The following is a 14,949-nucleotide window of genomic DNA, read 5'->3' as shown; positions in this document are numbered from 1 at the left end:
CCCTCCCAAATGATAAAGTCCAGGCTAAGCAAATTCGATACAAGTCTACCCGCTACCTGATCATCAATGATCAACTCTATAAGCGAGGTTTTAGCCTGCCATACTTAAGGTGTCTTACGCCTGCCGAGGCGGAAATCGTCCTTCGGGAAATACATGAGGGAGTCTGTGGAGATCATGCTGGATCTCGGTCCCTAGCACACAAGACTTTTCGCCAAGGATATTACTGGCCAACACTCCACCAGGATGCCATCAAAGTATCCCGCTCATGTGACAAATGTCAACGATATGCGGCTATTCCTCATTCCCCTCCAGAGCCTCTTACTCCTATGATCAGCCCTTGGCCCTTCGCCCAGTGGGGACTTGATTTGATCGGCCCAATGCCGGCAAGGAAGGGCAAAGTCTGTTACGCAGTTGTTGCAGTGGACTACTTCACAAAGTGGGCCGAAGTAAAACCCTTGGCAACCATTACTGAGGCAAAGATAGAAGACTTCGTGTGGAAGAACATCCTTTGTAGATTCGGCATTCCCAATGCGATAGTCACTGACAATGGGCGACAGTTCGACAACAAGAAGTTCAGGTTGTTCTGCTCTAAGTTCAACATCAACTTATGCTTTGCCTCTCCAGCTCATCCCCAGTCTAATGGACAAGTTGAGGCCATCAACAAAATAATCAAGCGCACTTTGAAAACCAGCTTGGACAAAGCTAAAGGCTGTTGGCCAGAATTTGTACCCCAAGTTCTTTGGTCATATCGCACTTCATATCGGACTTCAACAGGAGAAACTCCATTCTCACTTGCCTTTGGCACAGAGGCGGTTGTCCCTGTTGAGCTCGAGCAAGCAACATTCCGAGTCCAGAACTACATTCAAAGTGAAAATGACAAACAACTCACCCTCAACTTGGATTTAGTCGAGGAACACAGAAACCAAGCTCACTTGAGGAATGTCGCCTACAAGCAGCGCATCTCCAACTATTATGACTCTAGGGTCAAGCCTCGCTCTTTCAAAATAGGAGACTGGGTCTTAAAGAAAAGATTACTCTGCGACAGAGTCCCGAGTGAAGGCACACTTAGTCCAAACTGGGATGGACCGTATGAAGTCATTGGCATCAGTCGCCCTGGCTCTTACACACTTAGAAGCTCCGATGGCAAGACCCTTGGCCATCCATGGAACGCTGATCACTTGAAGTACTACTACAAATAGACTCACGATGTACAAGTGTTGAGCTATAGCCGTTCGGCATCCTATGTAATGAAGGCCATTTGGCAATGAATTCACTAAAGAGGTAATTTAGCCAACTTGGCCCTCACTCTTTTACATTCCTAGTAATGGAACACTCAAGTGTTGAAACCTCAAAGCAGATATATCCAACACGAAACAAAATCTAAGTATGTGTCGACAAGACTATACAAAGAAAGGAACAACCAAACAATGGCTTATATCCAAACAATAGATCTATTCATACACAGCAAAAAAACTTCACTTAAAACAGCTTCACCCAAAAAAAAAAAAAAAAAAAAAAAAAAAAAAAAAAAAAGCTTCATCCAAAAAGTTTCACCCAGAAAGTTTCATCTACAAAGCTTCACCTACGTAGCTTCACCCAGAAAGCTTCACCATCAAAGCTTCACCTAGAAAGCTTCATCTACAAAGCTTCACCCAGAAAGCTTCATCTACAAAGCTTCACCATCAAAGCTTCACCCAGAAAGCTTCATCTACAAAGCTTCACCATCAAAGCTTCACCTCGAAAGCTTCATCTACAAAGCTTCACCATCAAAGCTTCACCTAGAAAGCTTCATCTACAAAGCTTCACCTACAAAGCTTCAACACCAAAGCTTCACCTACAAAGCTTCAACACAAAACCTTGCTCCAAATAAACAAATTTTGTTCACAAAACCCAAGATGCCCTTGAACTTGTACAAAAACACTTGGGTAAACATAAACATTTTTTGTTTTACACCCACAAGGGCCCAAAATTTTCCATCTTATTTATTCACTTATATATGTTCCCAAACATATTATAATAGATCCAACAACAAGCCAAAGTCCCAAGTTTCATAATGGACAAAAGTACAAGCAATTCATCAATAATGAAGGTGCTACAAAAATTGGAATCTGCCCCAAAATAGAAATCCAACCCAAGAGACTTTTTCTCTCTCTCCCTCTTCCGCCTCCTTTCATCTATCAAATTTCTGCAACCTCTGCTCTTCTCCAATGGAGCTGAATTTTGGACACCCTATAGTTTTTGAGCATATGAACAACTTTCAAGAAGGAACCATTTCTGTTTGAGCGACGGAAATTAAAGTGTTGAAGCTCCAAGCATGACAGTCGGATTCTTGCAGATTTCGAAGCTGCTGTGATGTTTCGAAGATCTGGAAATATTTAACCATTAGTTCATTCTGAATTTTTGATATGTTATGAAAGAGACGATGAGGAACAACTTCAATGAAGAAAGCATGCTGATCTGAACAATAGAAAATGGAGTTTCAAAGCTCACAACAAATCTGACGGGTTGACAGAAAAATAATAACCAGTCATTCATCATACCTGAATTTCTTGAGTTATACAGCTCCGAGGGATCTCAATTTTGGATATGTTGTAGTTCACAAGTTAAGAAACAACTTCGATGAAGAAAGTATGTTGATCTGAGCAAGAGAAAATGGAGTTTTTGAAGCTCACAACAAGTCTGACGCGTTGATATACAAATGACGAACAATCACTCATCATACCTGAATTTCTGGAGTTGTACTGCTCCGATGGATCTCCAATTCGGATATGTTGTAGTTCACGAGCTAAGGAACAACTTTCATGAAGATGGTTTTGCGATTTGAGCCACAGAAAATGGTGTTATATTGAAGAGCTACCACTCCCTCTACGTAGACACCCTCCTTGGTTTACCTAGCTCCAACACCCACATTTCCTTCAACAAGACTGCAGCAAATCAGATTGTGAGGAAAGATGGCAATCTTTCCAGCCAAAAAGGAAAGGCAAAGCAAAAGAAAATTAAACACATTGATGGCATATTATGAAAGAAGAAAAGGAAAAGTAGTAAATGATGATGAAGTGTGGGAACAACATCATGACAAATGATGATGAGTCATGCTTTCCCCCCTCCTTGGATTCGGCTGAAAACATCCCCCTATTTGGATTCAGCTGAAAACATCCCACTCAGTCGAAAAAAAAAAAACAAAAAAAACAAAAAAAAAAAAAAACAAAAAAAAAAAAAAAAAAAAAAAAGGGCCTAGGCCTCCACTTCTTTGGGCCTAACACATCTTCATAACAAAAAAACAATATATGAAGAAAGAGCCCTGGGTTACCACTTCGAAAAGAAACAAGTGAAGTTTTCCTACTCATGACATTGACTACTAGCTAGACACCTCATTCGGCAACTCTCTTCGCCTGAAGACTTGGGGGACTCCCACCATATGCTACTGCACCTTGATACTCGGCAGTCTCACAACCACTCAGTGACTTGGATTTTTCAAGTCTCCAACCGAGAAGTTTTCCTCACTCGGGAAATTAAGGGAACACTACCTCAAACTACATGCTTCACTCACAAAGCTTCAACAATACAGGTTTCAACAAAAGCAAAAATTCAAAGAACTTTATGAAGAAGGCTTTGGTGTATTTAACACAATATGTTGAAATGAAGCAAAGCTTATTTATTAATATTTTCGATAAGCCACAAATATGTACATATACATGAGTCAAAATAAACAAACAAAAGGGAGCCTTCACAAAGGTTGCTTAGGGGAAGTCTCAGCAGTCGGTAGAGCCCCAGAAAGAGAAAGCACCGGAGGGTGGTTATCCGGAGCCTCAGTACTTGACAAAACCCCAGAAGGAGGAGGCATTGGAGGTTCATCATTTGAAGCTTCATTACCAGGTACGGCCCCAGAGGACGAAGGCAATAAATGCCTTTGGAACAAACCCACAAACCGCTGATGATCAAGTAAAACCTTACCGTCAGATTCCTTCATCTGGTCAAGCTTCCTCTTCATGTTTGTAGCATAGTCATGGGCGAGCCGGTGCAACTGCTTATTCTCATGCTTGAGCCCTCTAATCTCCTGTTTGAGACTCATCACTTCAGCAGCCAATGATTCAACTTGGCGGGTTCTAGCAAATAGGCGTTGGGCCATATTAGACACAGAACCTGCACACTGAACACTAAGAGCCAGAGAGTCCTTAACAGCCAACTCATCAGACCGTTTGGAAAGTAGTCTGTTATCTTTGGGAGTGAGAAGGTTCATGGCCACCACTGCAGCGGTCATATCATTCTTCATCACAGAATCCCCAACGGTAAGAGGACCAGTAGGGGATATGAATGATGGGCGCCATATGTTGTCTGGAGAAGGCGTGGCTGTCTCTTCTCCAAGGTTCAAGTCAAAACGACGGTCGGATGGTCCAGACATTTTCAAATGTGTTGAAGAGGGAAGAGGTCAGACAAATCAAGATCTTAGAAGTGCAAGAAATGAGCTTCTACTGGTAGAGATTCAAGTGTGCTGTGGAACTTAATGCCAGCCTCTATAAAAATCTGCACTCGACGGAGCTTCAAAAATCGAAGAAGCGTTTGCTTTCTCAAAAGCTGGGCTGCTCAGAGACCACGAGGGCCGATCTCAGAAATCGAAGAAGCACCTGCTTTTTCAGCCTCGTCAGCACCTGTCACATGCACAATCAGCTTTGCGGAAATTACGGGCAATCTATCGAAGATTTCTGGTGAAGTAGAAAGCACGTGAATCTTACTGTTCAATCACCGCTCTCCATATGCACCATCAACTCCTCGGGTACCACATATAACTTTGTCAAAGATCTCTGACAAAGTTTAGGCACGAGAATTTCGAAGTTCCAGCTACCCTACTATTACCCATAAGGGTAAAGGAACAGCACCACTGCTTGACAACTGGAAAGTCCCTATGTGTGTCGACTTCCGTGTTTTGCGGCAAGACAGGTTGGCAAGAACGTCCAACCTTTACTCACATTCGAGAAAAGACTCCCAACATAATTACTTTCTCAAAAACCGGAGTAGCACCGCTTTCCGAATCTCGAGAGTCAGATCCTCGACGGGATTGCTTGTTCGAAAACCGAAGAGGCACAACTCTCAGAACTTCGAGAGCCAGATTTCCTTAGATAAAGCTTGTCTGTAATCTTCACACGTAACATCAGCTTTCCAGATACCACATACCACTTTTTCAAAGTGCTCTGACAAAATTAAAACACGTGAAGCTGGCAGCTCCCACTACATTGCTGTGACCAAAAAGGGTAAAGGAATAGCATTACTACTTGTTATTGGGAAATCCCTATATACATTGACCTCCCTCCTCAACGGACAGGAAAACCTGCAAAAATGCTCAACCCTTTCTCGCATTCGAAAAGGCACCCTCAACATAACCTCTCGAAATACTCAGCTTTATTTCCCCCTGATAATACCTCAGCAAATAAGCCACACCAAGAACAAGAGTATCTCATATCATCAGGGTCGAAAGCAAGAGTATCCCATATCATGCTTTCTCCCTGTCTTTGTCTTTGTCCTTGTCCACACCTGCAGGACAAGGAGAAAGAGAGCAGTCAGTCGGAACCTGAAGTCAAACCTCCAATTTGGAACTGACTGCCTGGAGCCTTTGCCTGGTTGCTTACTTACATTGCTCTCGAGTACTCATCCTCAACTGCTGTCAAAGTCACGAATTCCACCGGCAAATGCCTCATGACAGTTGATCAGATATTGGCTCTTTACACTGAAGCTGCCAAGCGTGGATGAGTCACTATGAAGGAATGTTCTGAAGGACCATTTAAATGCAAAGGTTGCACACCACTTCTGCCATGCAAAAGATTGAAGCAGAAGGTTCAACGGTGAGCTGAAACAGATCACTACAGCACGACACCTTTCCATACCACATTCATTATTCCGTCAACAGCAAAAGTATCCCATATCATCAAGGTCGAACGTACTCTAGATTTGATGGACTTGTTTTGACCCTCAAATTTTTGAGTCGGCCTTATACTCTGAAGGGCACCAGAAAACCCTCCAGCACAGTTCAAGAATAAGCCTGTGGAAAGTTACTTCTTCAAAAGCAAAAGTATCTCATATCATCTCTTATCCATTTGCTTCTCCTTATCCTGGCAGTTGAATGAGAGACAAGGAGAAGGAGAACAATCAACCGGAAGCCAAAGTCAAACCTCTGATCCTGGGTTGCTTACTTGGAAGTTTGACTGCTTACCTTGTCTGTCACCTCTTTCGGCAGATCTCCTAGCTCAGCGACTTGGGGGACTCCTACTATAGGGTTTGTATCACACTTGACTAAGCCCGAAACTACAACTAAGCTTCAAGTGAAATTGATACATTACCTTGTGCGTCAACATCAGCTAAATACACCATTCCCGGATGGAGGAAAGGTACTTCTAGAGAAGGGCAGATGAAGATCAGACCACACTTCGGTACTTAGAAGTTTCGTGATTACTCAAGGGATTGGATCTTGCAAGTCCCCAACCGAGGAGTTTCCCTTACTCGGGAACTTAGGGGAGCACTGTTTGTACCATACTTGACCAATCCCGAAACTACCGAGCACCGGCCAACGCTATACTGTCAAGGACCCAGAAGAGTTCCCCTCCGACCAGGAGGCCAATCACTACTCGACACGTGTCAAGATTAGAAGCCAATCAGAGCGCAGCACGTGTCGACATCAAGAACCAATCATAACATGACACATGTCAATGTGACAAAGCTACAAGTTTTTCTATAAATAGGGGTCATTCCCCCATAATATGGCCTAATGCCATTTGTGTTAAATCATTCACAAGAACTCACTAAATTGAGAGCTTGATCCTTTGTACTTGTGTAAGCCCTTCACTACTAATAAGAACTCCTCTACTCCGTGGACGTAGCCAATCTGGGTGAACCACGTACATCCTGTGTTTGCTTCTCTGTCTCTATTCATTTACGTACTTATCCTCACTAGTGACCGAAGCAACCAAGCGAAGGTCACAAAACCTGACACTTTCTGTTGTACCAAAGTCTTCGCTGATTTTGTGCATCAACAATATGTAAATGACAAGGTTGCTTGGAAATATAAATGACAGAGGAAAGTGACTAATATTGCAGATTGCTTGTAATTTATATAGCTGGAAATGAGTACATAAAGGCTACAAATGAGATCGATACCGCAAGTGAGCAGCAGAGCTAATAAACTAGATAAAAGAAGGCTTTTGGCAAATCTGGTTTGAGCAGAGTTTGTGCTTTTGTTTGTTTGTTTGAGTGTCCATAATCCTTGTGCATCTGCTCCTTTTTATAGAGCTCTGGAGGAAACCCTCCTGCTGAGGTTTTGTACCTGCCCGAAAGAAGCTTGGGCAACTTGCATTTCCTTACTTGGGTAGCTTGCATTGCTTTTGCCAACTTGCTTGTAGAAACAATATTAAAAGGGGAATTTGCATCTCCACCACATGTTTTTAGCACATGTTTTCCCACTTGTAATAAACTAACATTTAAAAGAAGCAAGTTGGCTTCTTTCACATGTATCTTGCCCGAAAGCTTGCTGATGCCTTTCCATCTACTTGCAATATATGCATGTATCTTGATTAAACAAATGCTAGACAAACCTCCACCACCCAAACAAATAGGAGAAACAATATTATAGTGTCAAACCCCTCCACTTGCATCTAAATATCTTTCCAAGTTAGTTTTCTTACATATTAATCCTCCAAATGCCATATTTTACCCAAATTGCCCAAATAAGTAAAAATGGGTATATTTTGAGTGCAAACAATGGTAACTGAAAGTCTTGAAATATATATGAAAGAAGACATGTATGTTCTTGATTTATGAACATCTGGGCGTTTGTAGTCCAATGGTTAGGATAATTGCCTTCCAAGCAATAGACCCGGCCGGATTCAACTCCCGGCAAACGCATCATTTATTTATTTATACTTTTTTTTTCTATTTTTTTATTTATTTTGACTGAAAATAGAAAATAAAAGTTTAAAAATAGAAAACAATAAGTGATGGAACAAAAAAAAAAATTAAAAATCCCATTGTCATTTTTTTAACGAGTAATACTTGGATACTCACAAAACACAACCACATTGTTTAATTTTTCTATTTTTTTTCCTTTATCAAATAATATATAGTATTCTGTGTTCAAGAAAAATGAAGATACATTTCTATCTTGTATTGGTAAATATATATATATATATATAATGAATTTTTTTTAATCAGAATACCTTACATAAATTTTTTAATAAATATCATTGGGATTCCACAAAATTTGTTTTTCTTTTCTGAAGTTTGGGGTGTGAGGTTTACAATTCAAACATCCATTTTCATGTTCAAGTTAGATAAGTTGGTCATGATAGTATTTCTGTCTCTTTGTGTTAAGGTTTTATCTAATGACACTATATTAGTTCATTTTATTATTTGTATTGGCCAGTCTTGAACTAACAGTTGTTAGTCTGTTCTAGTGGTTTTGGTTGTTAGTTTGTTAGGCCTCAAATTGTGGTGGGGATTTTGGGATTCGCTTATATATTAGCAGTATTTGTGCTGAGCTCTACTCATGCGAATTGTAATCTCATATTGTTAATAAGAACTGCAATCCTACACTAGGATTAAGGTACAACATGCTCTATTATTTTGTACTCAAGTTTGGATTCTCGTTTAACGACAACAACAAAACCTTATATTATTAAATGAAGTCGATTGTAGGAATCTTAAAATGTCAATGTTCTCGATTTTGCATTCTATATCTTCCTTAACAAACAAGAAAATAAAATTAGTTATTTGTGTTCCACCAACCCACTTATAAATCGTAGTAAGTTACATTAAGAAAGGGAAACTTTAATCCAAAGAAAAGTTATGTCTCCTAGCTTTTTTCAATCATTCAAGATGGATATTGAATTGGAAGAGGATTTTCTCCGGATTCACTCCCCACATCCTAACAGTTTATCGTATATTATGTAGCCAGTTTTCGTTAGATTATATTTGTGTTTAATTTTAAATAAAAAAAGTCAAATAATTTATGATCACAAAATACACGATGAATAACTAAGATGTGATGATCTTTAGGTTCCCCACAAAGTGAACCCAGATGGAATCTAATTTCTATTGACTCCGCCACCATGGACTAGAAGCCATTATAAAGGACAATAATAGGTGGAAAAATTTGCTAAATCCAACACACAAAAATACAAAAACAAATCATTCACTTGCCAAGGAAAACATATCTTAATTTCTCAACTTGCATGAATTATTGACTTTGTATTTTTATTTTAATGGAATACACGAATGGCCTTGTATCAATCTATCATAGGCTCATGGCTCATGCGACATGTCAATCCCCACATGAACACTATCAAAAATGCATATGCTTTGTTATATGCGTAAATTTGATACGGACCTTACTTCCCCAGTGAAAATATCAGCTGTCTTCTTTCTTTTTATACAAACGGCAGCTGCCTTCTTTGACTGTAAACCCTAATAAGATTTGCTACAATATTTTCGTGCAAATTTTTTAGTACCACGATCAGCTTTTTTCTTGATTTGTTGATACACTTATTAATATATTATGAGCGGACAATAGAGTTGATTTATATAGGTTTTTAAGTATAAATGTTATTTTATACCACCCTGTACTCAAAAAATGAAAAAAATACGTAATCGATGCAGTAGGTAAAGAAGAAAGACCTAACCATTAGATAAATCCACCACTAATTACAATACAGTTGATAAAGGTAAGGCAGTTAATTAAAATTTGAGCGCGTTAATAAAAGGGGTCTTTTGATATGGGTCCAATTGGACTAAAAATTGGACCTATTACAAAAATAAAAAATTATTAAAAATTGAACCTATTTAAAAAAATAAACTATAAAATTAGACCTTTTTCAAAATTTCCTTTAATAATAAAAAAAACTAAAAATCAGCTCAGGTGTAACGCTTTCTCTCGGTACTTGGTTCTTGTATTTATGTAGTAAAAGGTGTGAAAATGATAGAATTCAGTTGGGAAAGTAAATCTTCTTGTCCTAATATTTAATTAATAAAATGTAGAATTTGAGCGGTTGAATCTAGTTATTTGTATTTTAAATGAAAAAGATACATGTATTATCCAATGAAAAAAGAATACATGTATTAAATCTGAATAAACTTACATGATGATGCTGTTTAGACATTCATTTTACTTCTCACATTCTTATTAATTTTATCATTTGATATTCTTCAAATTTATTCGATCAGATGATCGAAAATTTATCCAATCTTTCCACTATATTGGATTTGGAGAACATTCAGAATCTTACCTTATTAAAGATTCACTCATCAGAATCCAACTGCATCCCTATTTGAATGACCCAAAAAAAAAAAAATTTTAACGAAAAACTCATGGTACTGTTCACTTTAACGAAAAATCATATTTTTACACTAAAAAGTCAAACTGGTACTATTCACTATACCCTTTATTTTATCCTTATCATTAAAACTCAAAATTTTCAAACCCTTTTCATTAGTTTTCTTATAAAAAAAAATAAGAAAAAGATACCCAATAGGACTCCACCTTCTTTTAAGTTAAAATACAGGCCGAAGTCTTTGACTCATCAAACTATCACAAGAGCCACAAAACCAAGAGTTCACTATGGAACCTTCTCCTCCAAAAACTCCAATGGTTCATCAAGACCTTCCCATCACCACCGCCGCAACCACCACAACCGCCGTCACAAACCGAAAGAAACTCACCCTCATCCCTCTTATCTTTCTCATCTACTTCGAAGTCGCCGGCGGCCCTTATGGGGAAGAGCCTGCAGTCCAAGCCGCCGGACCCCTTTTCGCCATTCTCGGCTTCCTCATCTTCCCATTCATCTGGAGTGTCCCGGAAGCTCTCATCACTGCCGAGCTCTCCACCGCCTTCCCAGGAAATGGCGGTTTTGTCATCTGGGCAGACCGCGCTTTCGGCCCTTTCTGGGGCTCTTTGATGGGAACCTGGAAGTTTCTCAGCGGCGTCATCAACATCGCAGCATTTCCGGTTCTTTGCATTGATTACATGGACAAGATAATCCCTGCTTTCGAATCCGGTTGGCCTAGGTATCTTGCAATCTCTGTTTCAACTCTGATTCTTTCTTTCGTAAACTATACCGGTTTAACTATTGTTGGATATGCTGCTGTTCTTCTCGCTATCGCTTCGCTTTCACCTTTTATTTTGATGTGTTTGATTGCCATTCCGAAGATTCATCCTCACCGTTGGTTGAGTCTCGGGCAGAAGGGTGTGAAGAAAGATTGGAACTTGTTCTTCAACACCCTCTTTTGGAATTTAAATTTTTGGGACAACGTGAGTACTTTAGCTGGGGAAGTAGATAACCCCCAGAAAACTTTTCCAGTGGCTCTTTTCGTGGCGGTGATCTTTACTTGCTTGGCGTACCTGTTCCCACTTTTCGCTGTGATTGGTTCGGTTAATGTGGATCAAACTAGATGGGGTTCTGGATTTCATGCCGAGGCTGCTGAAATGATTGCTGGAAAATGGTTGAAGTATTGGATTGAAGTTGGTGCAGTGTTATCTGGGATTGGACTTTTCGAAGCACAACTAAGCAGTTGTGGTTACCAACTTCTCGGTATGGCGGATATAGGGTTCTTGCCTAAGTTTTTCGCTCTTCGGTCCAAGAGGTTTAACACCCCGTGGGTCGGAATTGTACTTTCCACAGTGATCACTCTTGGAGTTTCCTTCATGAACTTTACAGATATTGTTTCATCTGCAAATTTCTTGTATAGTTTGGGAATGCTATTGGAATTTTCAGCTTTTCTTTGGTTGAGGAGGAAGTCGCCGACATTGAAGAGGCCTTTTCGTGTTCCGATGAGGATGCCAGGTTTGGTGATCATGTGCTTGATTCCATCTGGGTTTTTGGTCTTTATTATGGCTATTGCTACCAAGACTGTGTACTTGATCAGCGGTTTGATGACCGTGGCGGGGATCGGATGGTACTTTTTAATGAAATTTTGCAAGTCGAAGAAATTTTGTGTGTTCAGTACCATTGAAGTTGAAGAAGGATGACAACCAGAAATTGCTTGGTAGACTGTTAGTTGTGAACCATTTCGAATGGCATGGAATAGGGAAGATTTTACGTGATTGAATCTCTTTCTTGATGAAGAAGTCGAGATTCGATTGATCAAAGTAGACTTTGTTTATATTCAGTTCTATTCAAATCGAAGAAAAATGTCGAATGACATGAAGTTGTATGGTTTTGCTGCTGTAACTTGTTTCGATCTTATGATATTTTCTCAAGTAAATTATAAACATACAACACTCTGTTCATGGAACTCTACTATTTTCTGTCCCTATTCCACTCTCTCGCCTGCTTTCGAACACGATTCACAGTTCACGCACAATTTTTACGGCATACTGGTACCGTGTCTGACATGAACATAGGTTTCTCATGCTTCATTTTAACTCAATATGTCATACTAGTGGGAAAAATACTCGGCTCCTTACAAGTATAAAGTATTTCCTCGATATACACAACTCATAATTTGATATACATTTGCAAGAACTCTTGTCTTTAAGGTTTTAGTGAGTCGTTTCAGTATTTCTCTTTGAGGTTTTAGTGAGCCGCTTCAGCATACGTATGAACATTTCTCTTTATAGGCAACTCAGTTTGAAACGCGTGAACTCTTCATTTTGTGTTTTGAGTGAGTCACTTCAATATATGTGTCTGTTTGTGATTTGCAATTAAGGCGAAATGGCTTCTTATCAATAAGGAACCAAGCAATGTTCATACCGAATTACGAGATTAAAAGCTCGAACATTGGTACCATTCTAGTGTTTAAATTACCAAGAACAGATAAAATCATATATAAAATTTCCTTAAGAAAACCAGATATACACAATCATAAACATTAAACGGCCTAGTTTCATTCCTCGTAGTCCAATTTTTTTTCACCCAAATTGAACTCAAACCACATCTTTGATTTGCTGAGATTCATCAAAAAGTACCAGCCAACACCAAAAAGAGTCATCAATGCACTAACCAAATAAACAGCTTTGGTGCCGACAGCCAAAACATACACCAAAAACACAGATGGAATGAAGCACATAACCACCAACCCTAGCAATCCCATTGGAACTTTGAATGGCCTCTTCAGAGCTGGAAATTTCACTCGCAACCAAATAAAAGAAGCAAATTCCAACAGCATTCCCAAACTGTACAAGAAATTTGCAGAAGATATGATGTCTGTGAAATCCAAGTAAGAAACAGCAAGTGCAATCACAGTTGAAATCAGAATCCCTAGCCAAGGGGTGTTGAACCATTTGGACCGTGCCCCGAAAATCTTCGGTAAGAACCCCAAGTTTGCCATACCCAAAAGCTGGTATGCACAGCTGCTCAATTGTGCCTCAAAAAGTCCAATAATAGATAAAACTGCACCAATTTCAATCCAGAATTTCAACCATTTCCCAGCAATCATTTCTCCAGCAGTAGCTAAATACCCATCAACCCAACTTTCTTGGTCAAGTGGAATAGCCCCAGTTGCAGCCAGGAGAGGGATTATGTAGCCCAAACATGTGAGAATCCCAGCTGAGAAAAGTGCTTTTGGGAAAAGCTTTTGGGGTTGCTCTACTTCTCCAGCTAGAGTACTAGCATTGTCCCAAAAATTCAAGTTCCAAAATAGGGTGTTGATAAATAAAGTCCAATCTTTTTTCACACCCTTTTCACCCAAACTGATCCATCTGCTCGGATGAATTTTTGGAATTGCAATCAAAGACATCAAGATAAACGGGCAAAGTGAAACAATTCCTAAACCTACTGCAGTGTATCCAACAATGCTCAAACCAGAGTAGTTGAGAAAAGATAGAACTAAAGTAGAGATAAATGTGGCGAAAAATCGCGGTAAGCCGGAAGCAAAAATGGGGATTACCAGCTTGAGATAGTCCACACAAAGAATTGGGTATGAAGCTAAGTTGATGACACCACTGAGGAATTTCCAAGATCCCATGAGGGATCCCCAGAAGGGGCCAAATGCCTGGTGTGCCCAGATGACGAAACCGCCATTTCCGGGGAAGGTGGTGGAGAGCTCGGCGGTGACAAGGGCCTCAGGGATGCTCCAAATGAAGGGGAAGATGAGGAAGCCAAGGATGGCAAAGAGAGGGCCAGCTGCCCCCACAGCTGATTCTTCACCATAGGGACCTCCAGAGACTTCAAAGTAGATGAGGAAGACTAGTGGGAGAAGGGCTAGTTTCTTGGGGTTTTGGGGGCTGATTTGGGGTTGTGATTCCGCTTCTTGTTGTTCAAGAAGGGATTGGGAAATTTGGGAGCTTGGAGAAGATTCTGAGGCTCTCATGCTGAGCCTCTCAACTGTTGGGAATTAATCAGATTCAATGATCGTATATTTCAGATGGGGTTTTGATGGTTTGGCATTCTGTTGGTTGGATCAGGATCATTTCGTTTCCTTACAAATAGGAGATTTTTAAAAAATTATAATAATTATAATCGTTGAATTTTGATTTAATAGATCGTGTGATTTGCCTCAGCTTCCTAAGCTCAAGAGATGATCCTAATCCCGGTTGGTGGGTCTTGGTGGACCCCAATATTTGAAAAGTGGTTGGGTAAAATCATATGAAGGGAATTGCCATTGATCATGTGGCCAATACTATATATGCATGTGTATATATTTGACATTTCAGTTGTTAATTATTGAACGGCACTTCATTTCTTGTTAAAGTACTGTTTGGGTCTGAAATCCATTTTTCGGCCGAGTTGTTAGAAGTCGGCCCAGAAGGGAGACTGCGGGTGTCGGCCTTATAGTGTAGTGGTGATGGAGTGGTCCTAGACGAAATAGGGCTATTTGAGGATCATAATTTGCTTCTTGATGAGATTTGAATTAATTGCTAAAGGATCATGATTGAATCTTTGGGTTTTTTTTTTGGTTGAAAAAGGGTGCTAACACAAAAGCCCAAACAAAACTAATCAATAATAAGTCTATACTGAGACCTTCCGAGACGAT

The 14,949-nt window shown here is 39.8% G+C and overlaps 2 protein-coding genes, 1 long non-coding RNA gene and 1 other non-coding gene across 5 annotated transcripts; 2 read left to right on the top strand and 2 right to left on the bottom strand.

The window, feature by feature from the left end:
- Positions 1-1,692: 1,692 nt before the first annotated feature.
- Positions 1,693-2,972, bottom strand: LOC126588649 (uncharacterized). 2 transcript variants are annotated; one of them, XR_007611544.1, is made up of 3 exons: positions 2,541-2,972; positions 1,807-2,365; positions 1,693-1,750 (listed from the first exon to the last, which is right to left on the bottom strand). It is a non-coding gene; the product is annotated as an uncharacterized LOC126588649 (long non-coding RNA). The 2 variants fall into 2 exon arrangements; XR_007611543.1 differs by lacking the exon at positions 1,693-1,750 and having other exon boundaries at positions 1,961-2,457.
- Positions 2,973-7,814: 4,842 nt separating this feature from the next.
- TRNAG-UCC (transfer RNA glycine (anticodon UCC)) lies at positions 7,815-7,890 on the top strand. Its single transcript has one exon. It is a non-coding gene; the product is annotated as a tRNA-Gly (tRNA).
- A 2,651-nt stretch (positions 7,891-10,541) lies between these two features.
- Positions 10,542-12,270, top strand: LOC126588633 (probable polyamine transporter At3g13620). Its single transcript, XM_050253738.1, has one exon. It carries the CDS (start codon positions 10,598-10,600, stop codon positions 12,002-12,004), a length of 1,407 nt encoding a protein of 468 aa, XP_050109695.1. The 5' UTR covers positions 10,542-10,597; the 3' UTR covers positions 12,005-12,270.
- Positions 12,271-12,778: 508 nt separating this feature from the next.
- Positions 12,779-14,441, bottom strand: LOC126588632 (probable polyamine transporter At3g13620). Its single transcript, XM_050253737.1, has one exon. It carries the CDS (start codon positions 14,284-14,286, stop codon positions 12,862-12,864), a length of 1,425 nt encoding a protein of 474 aa, XP_050109694.1. The 5' UTR covers positions 14,287-14,441; the 3' UTR covers positions 12,779-12,861.
- Positions 14,442-14,949: the final 508 nt, after the last annotated feature.

The sequence above is a fragment of the Malus sylvestris genome, chromosome 11 (genome assembly GCF_916048215.2).
Source record: "Malus sylvestris chromosome 11, drMalSylv7.2, whole genome shotgun sequence".
In the NCBI taxonomy this organism is placed as follows: Eukaryota; Viridiplantae; Streptophyta; class Magnoliopsida; order Rosales; family Rosaceae; genus Malus; species Malus sylvestris.
The sequence above is the reverse complement of the archived record's forward strand: the minus strand, read 5'-3'. Positions and strand labels throughout refer to the sequence as shown.

Bases quoted from the DNA above. Each gene is read 5' to 3' on its own strand.
- LOC126588632 (XM_050253737.1), bottom strand. From the start codon at position 14,286: ATGAGAGCCTCAGAATCTTCTCCAAGCTCCCAAATTTCCCAATCCCTT.
- LOC126588633 (XM_050253738.1), top strand. From the start codon at position 10,598: ATGGAACCTTCTCCTCCAAAAACTCCAATGGTTCATCAAGACCTTCCC.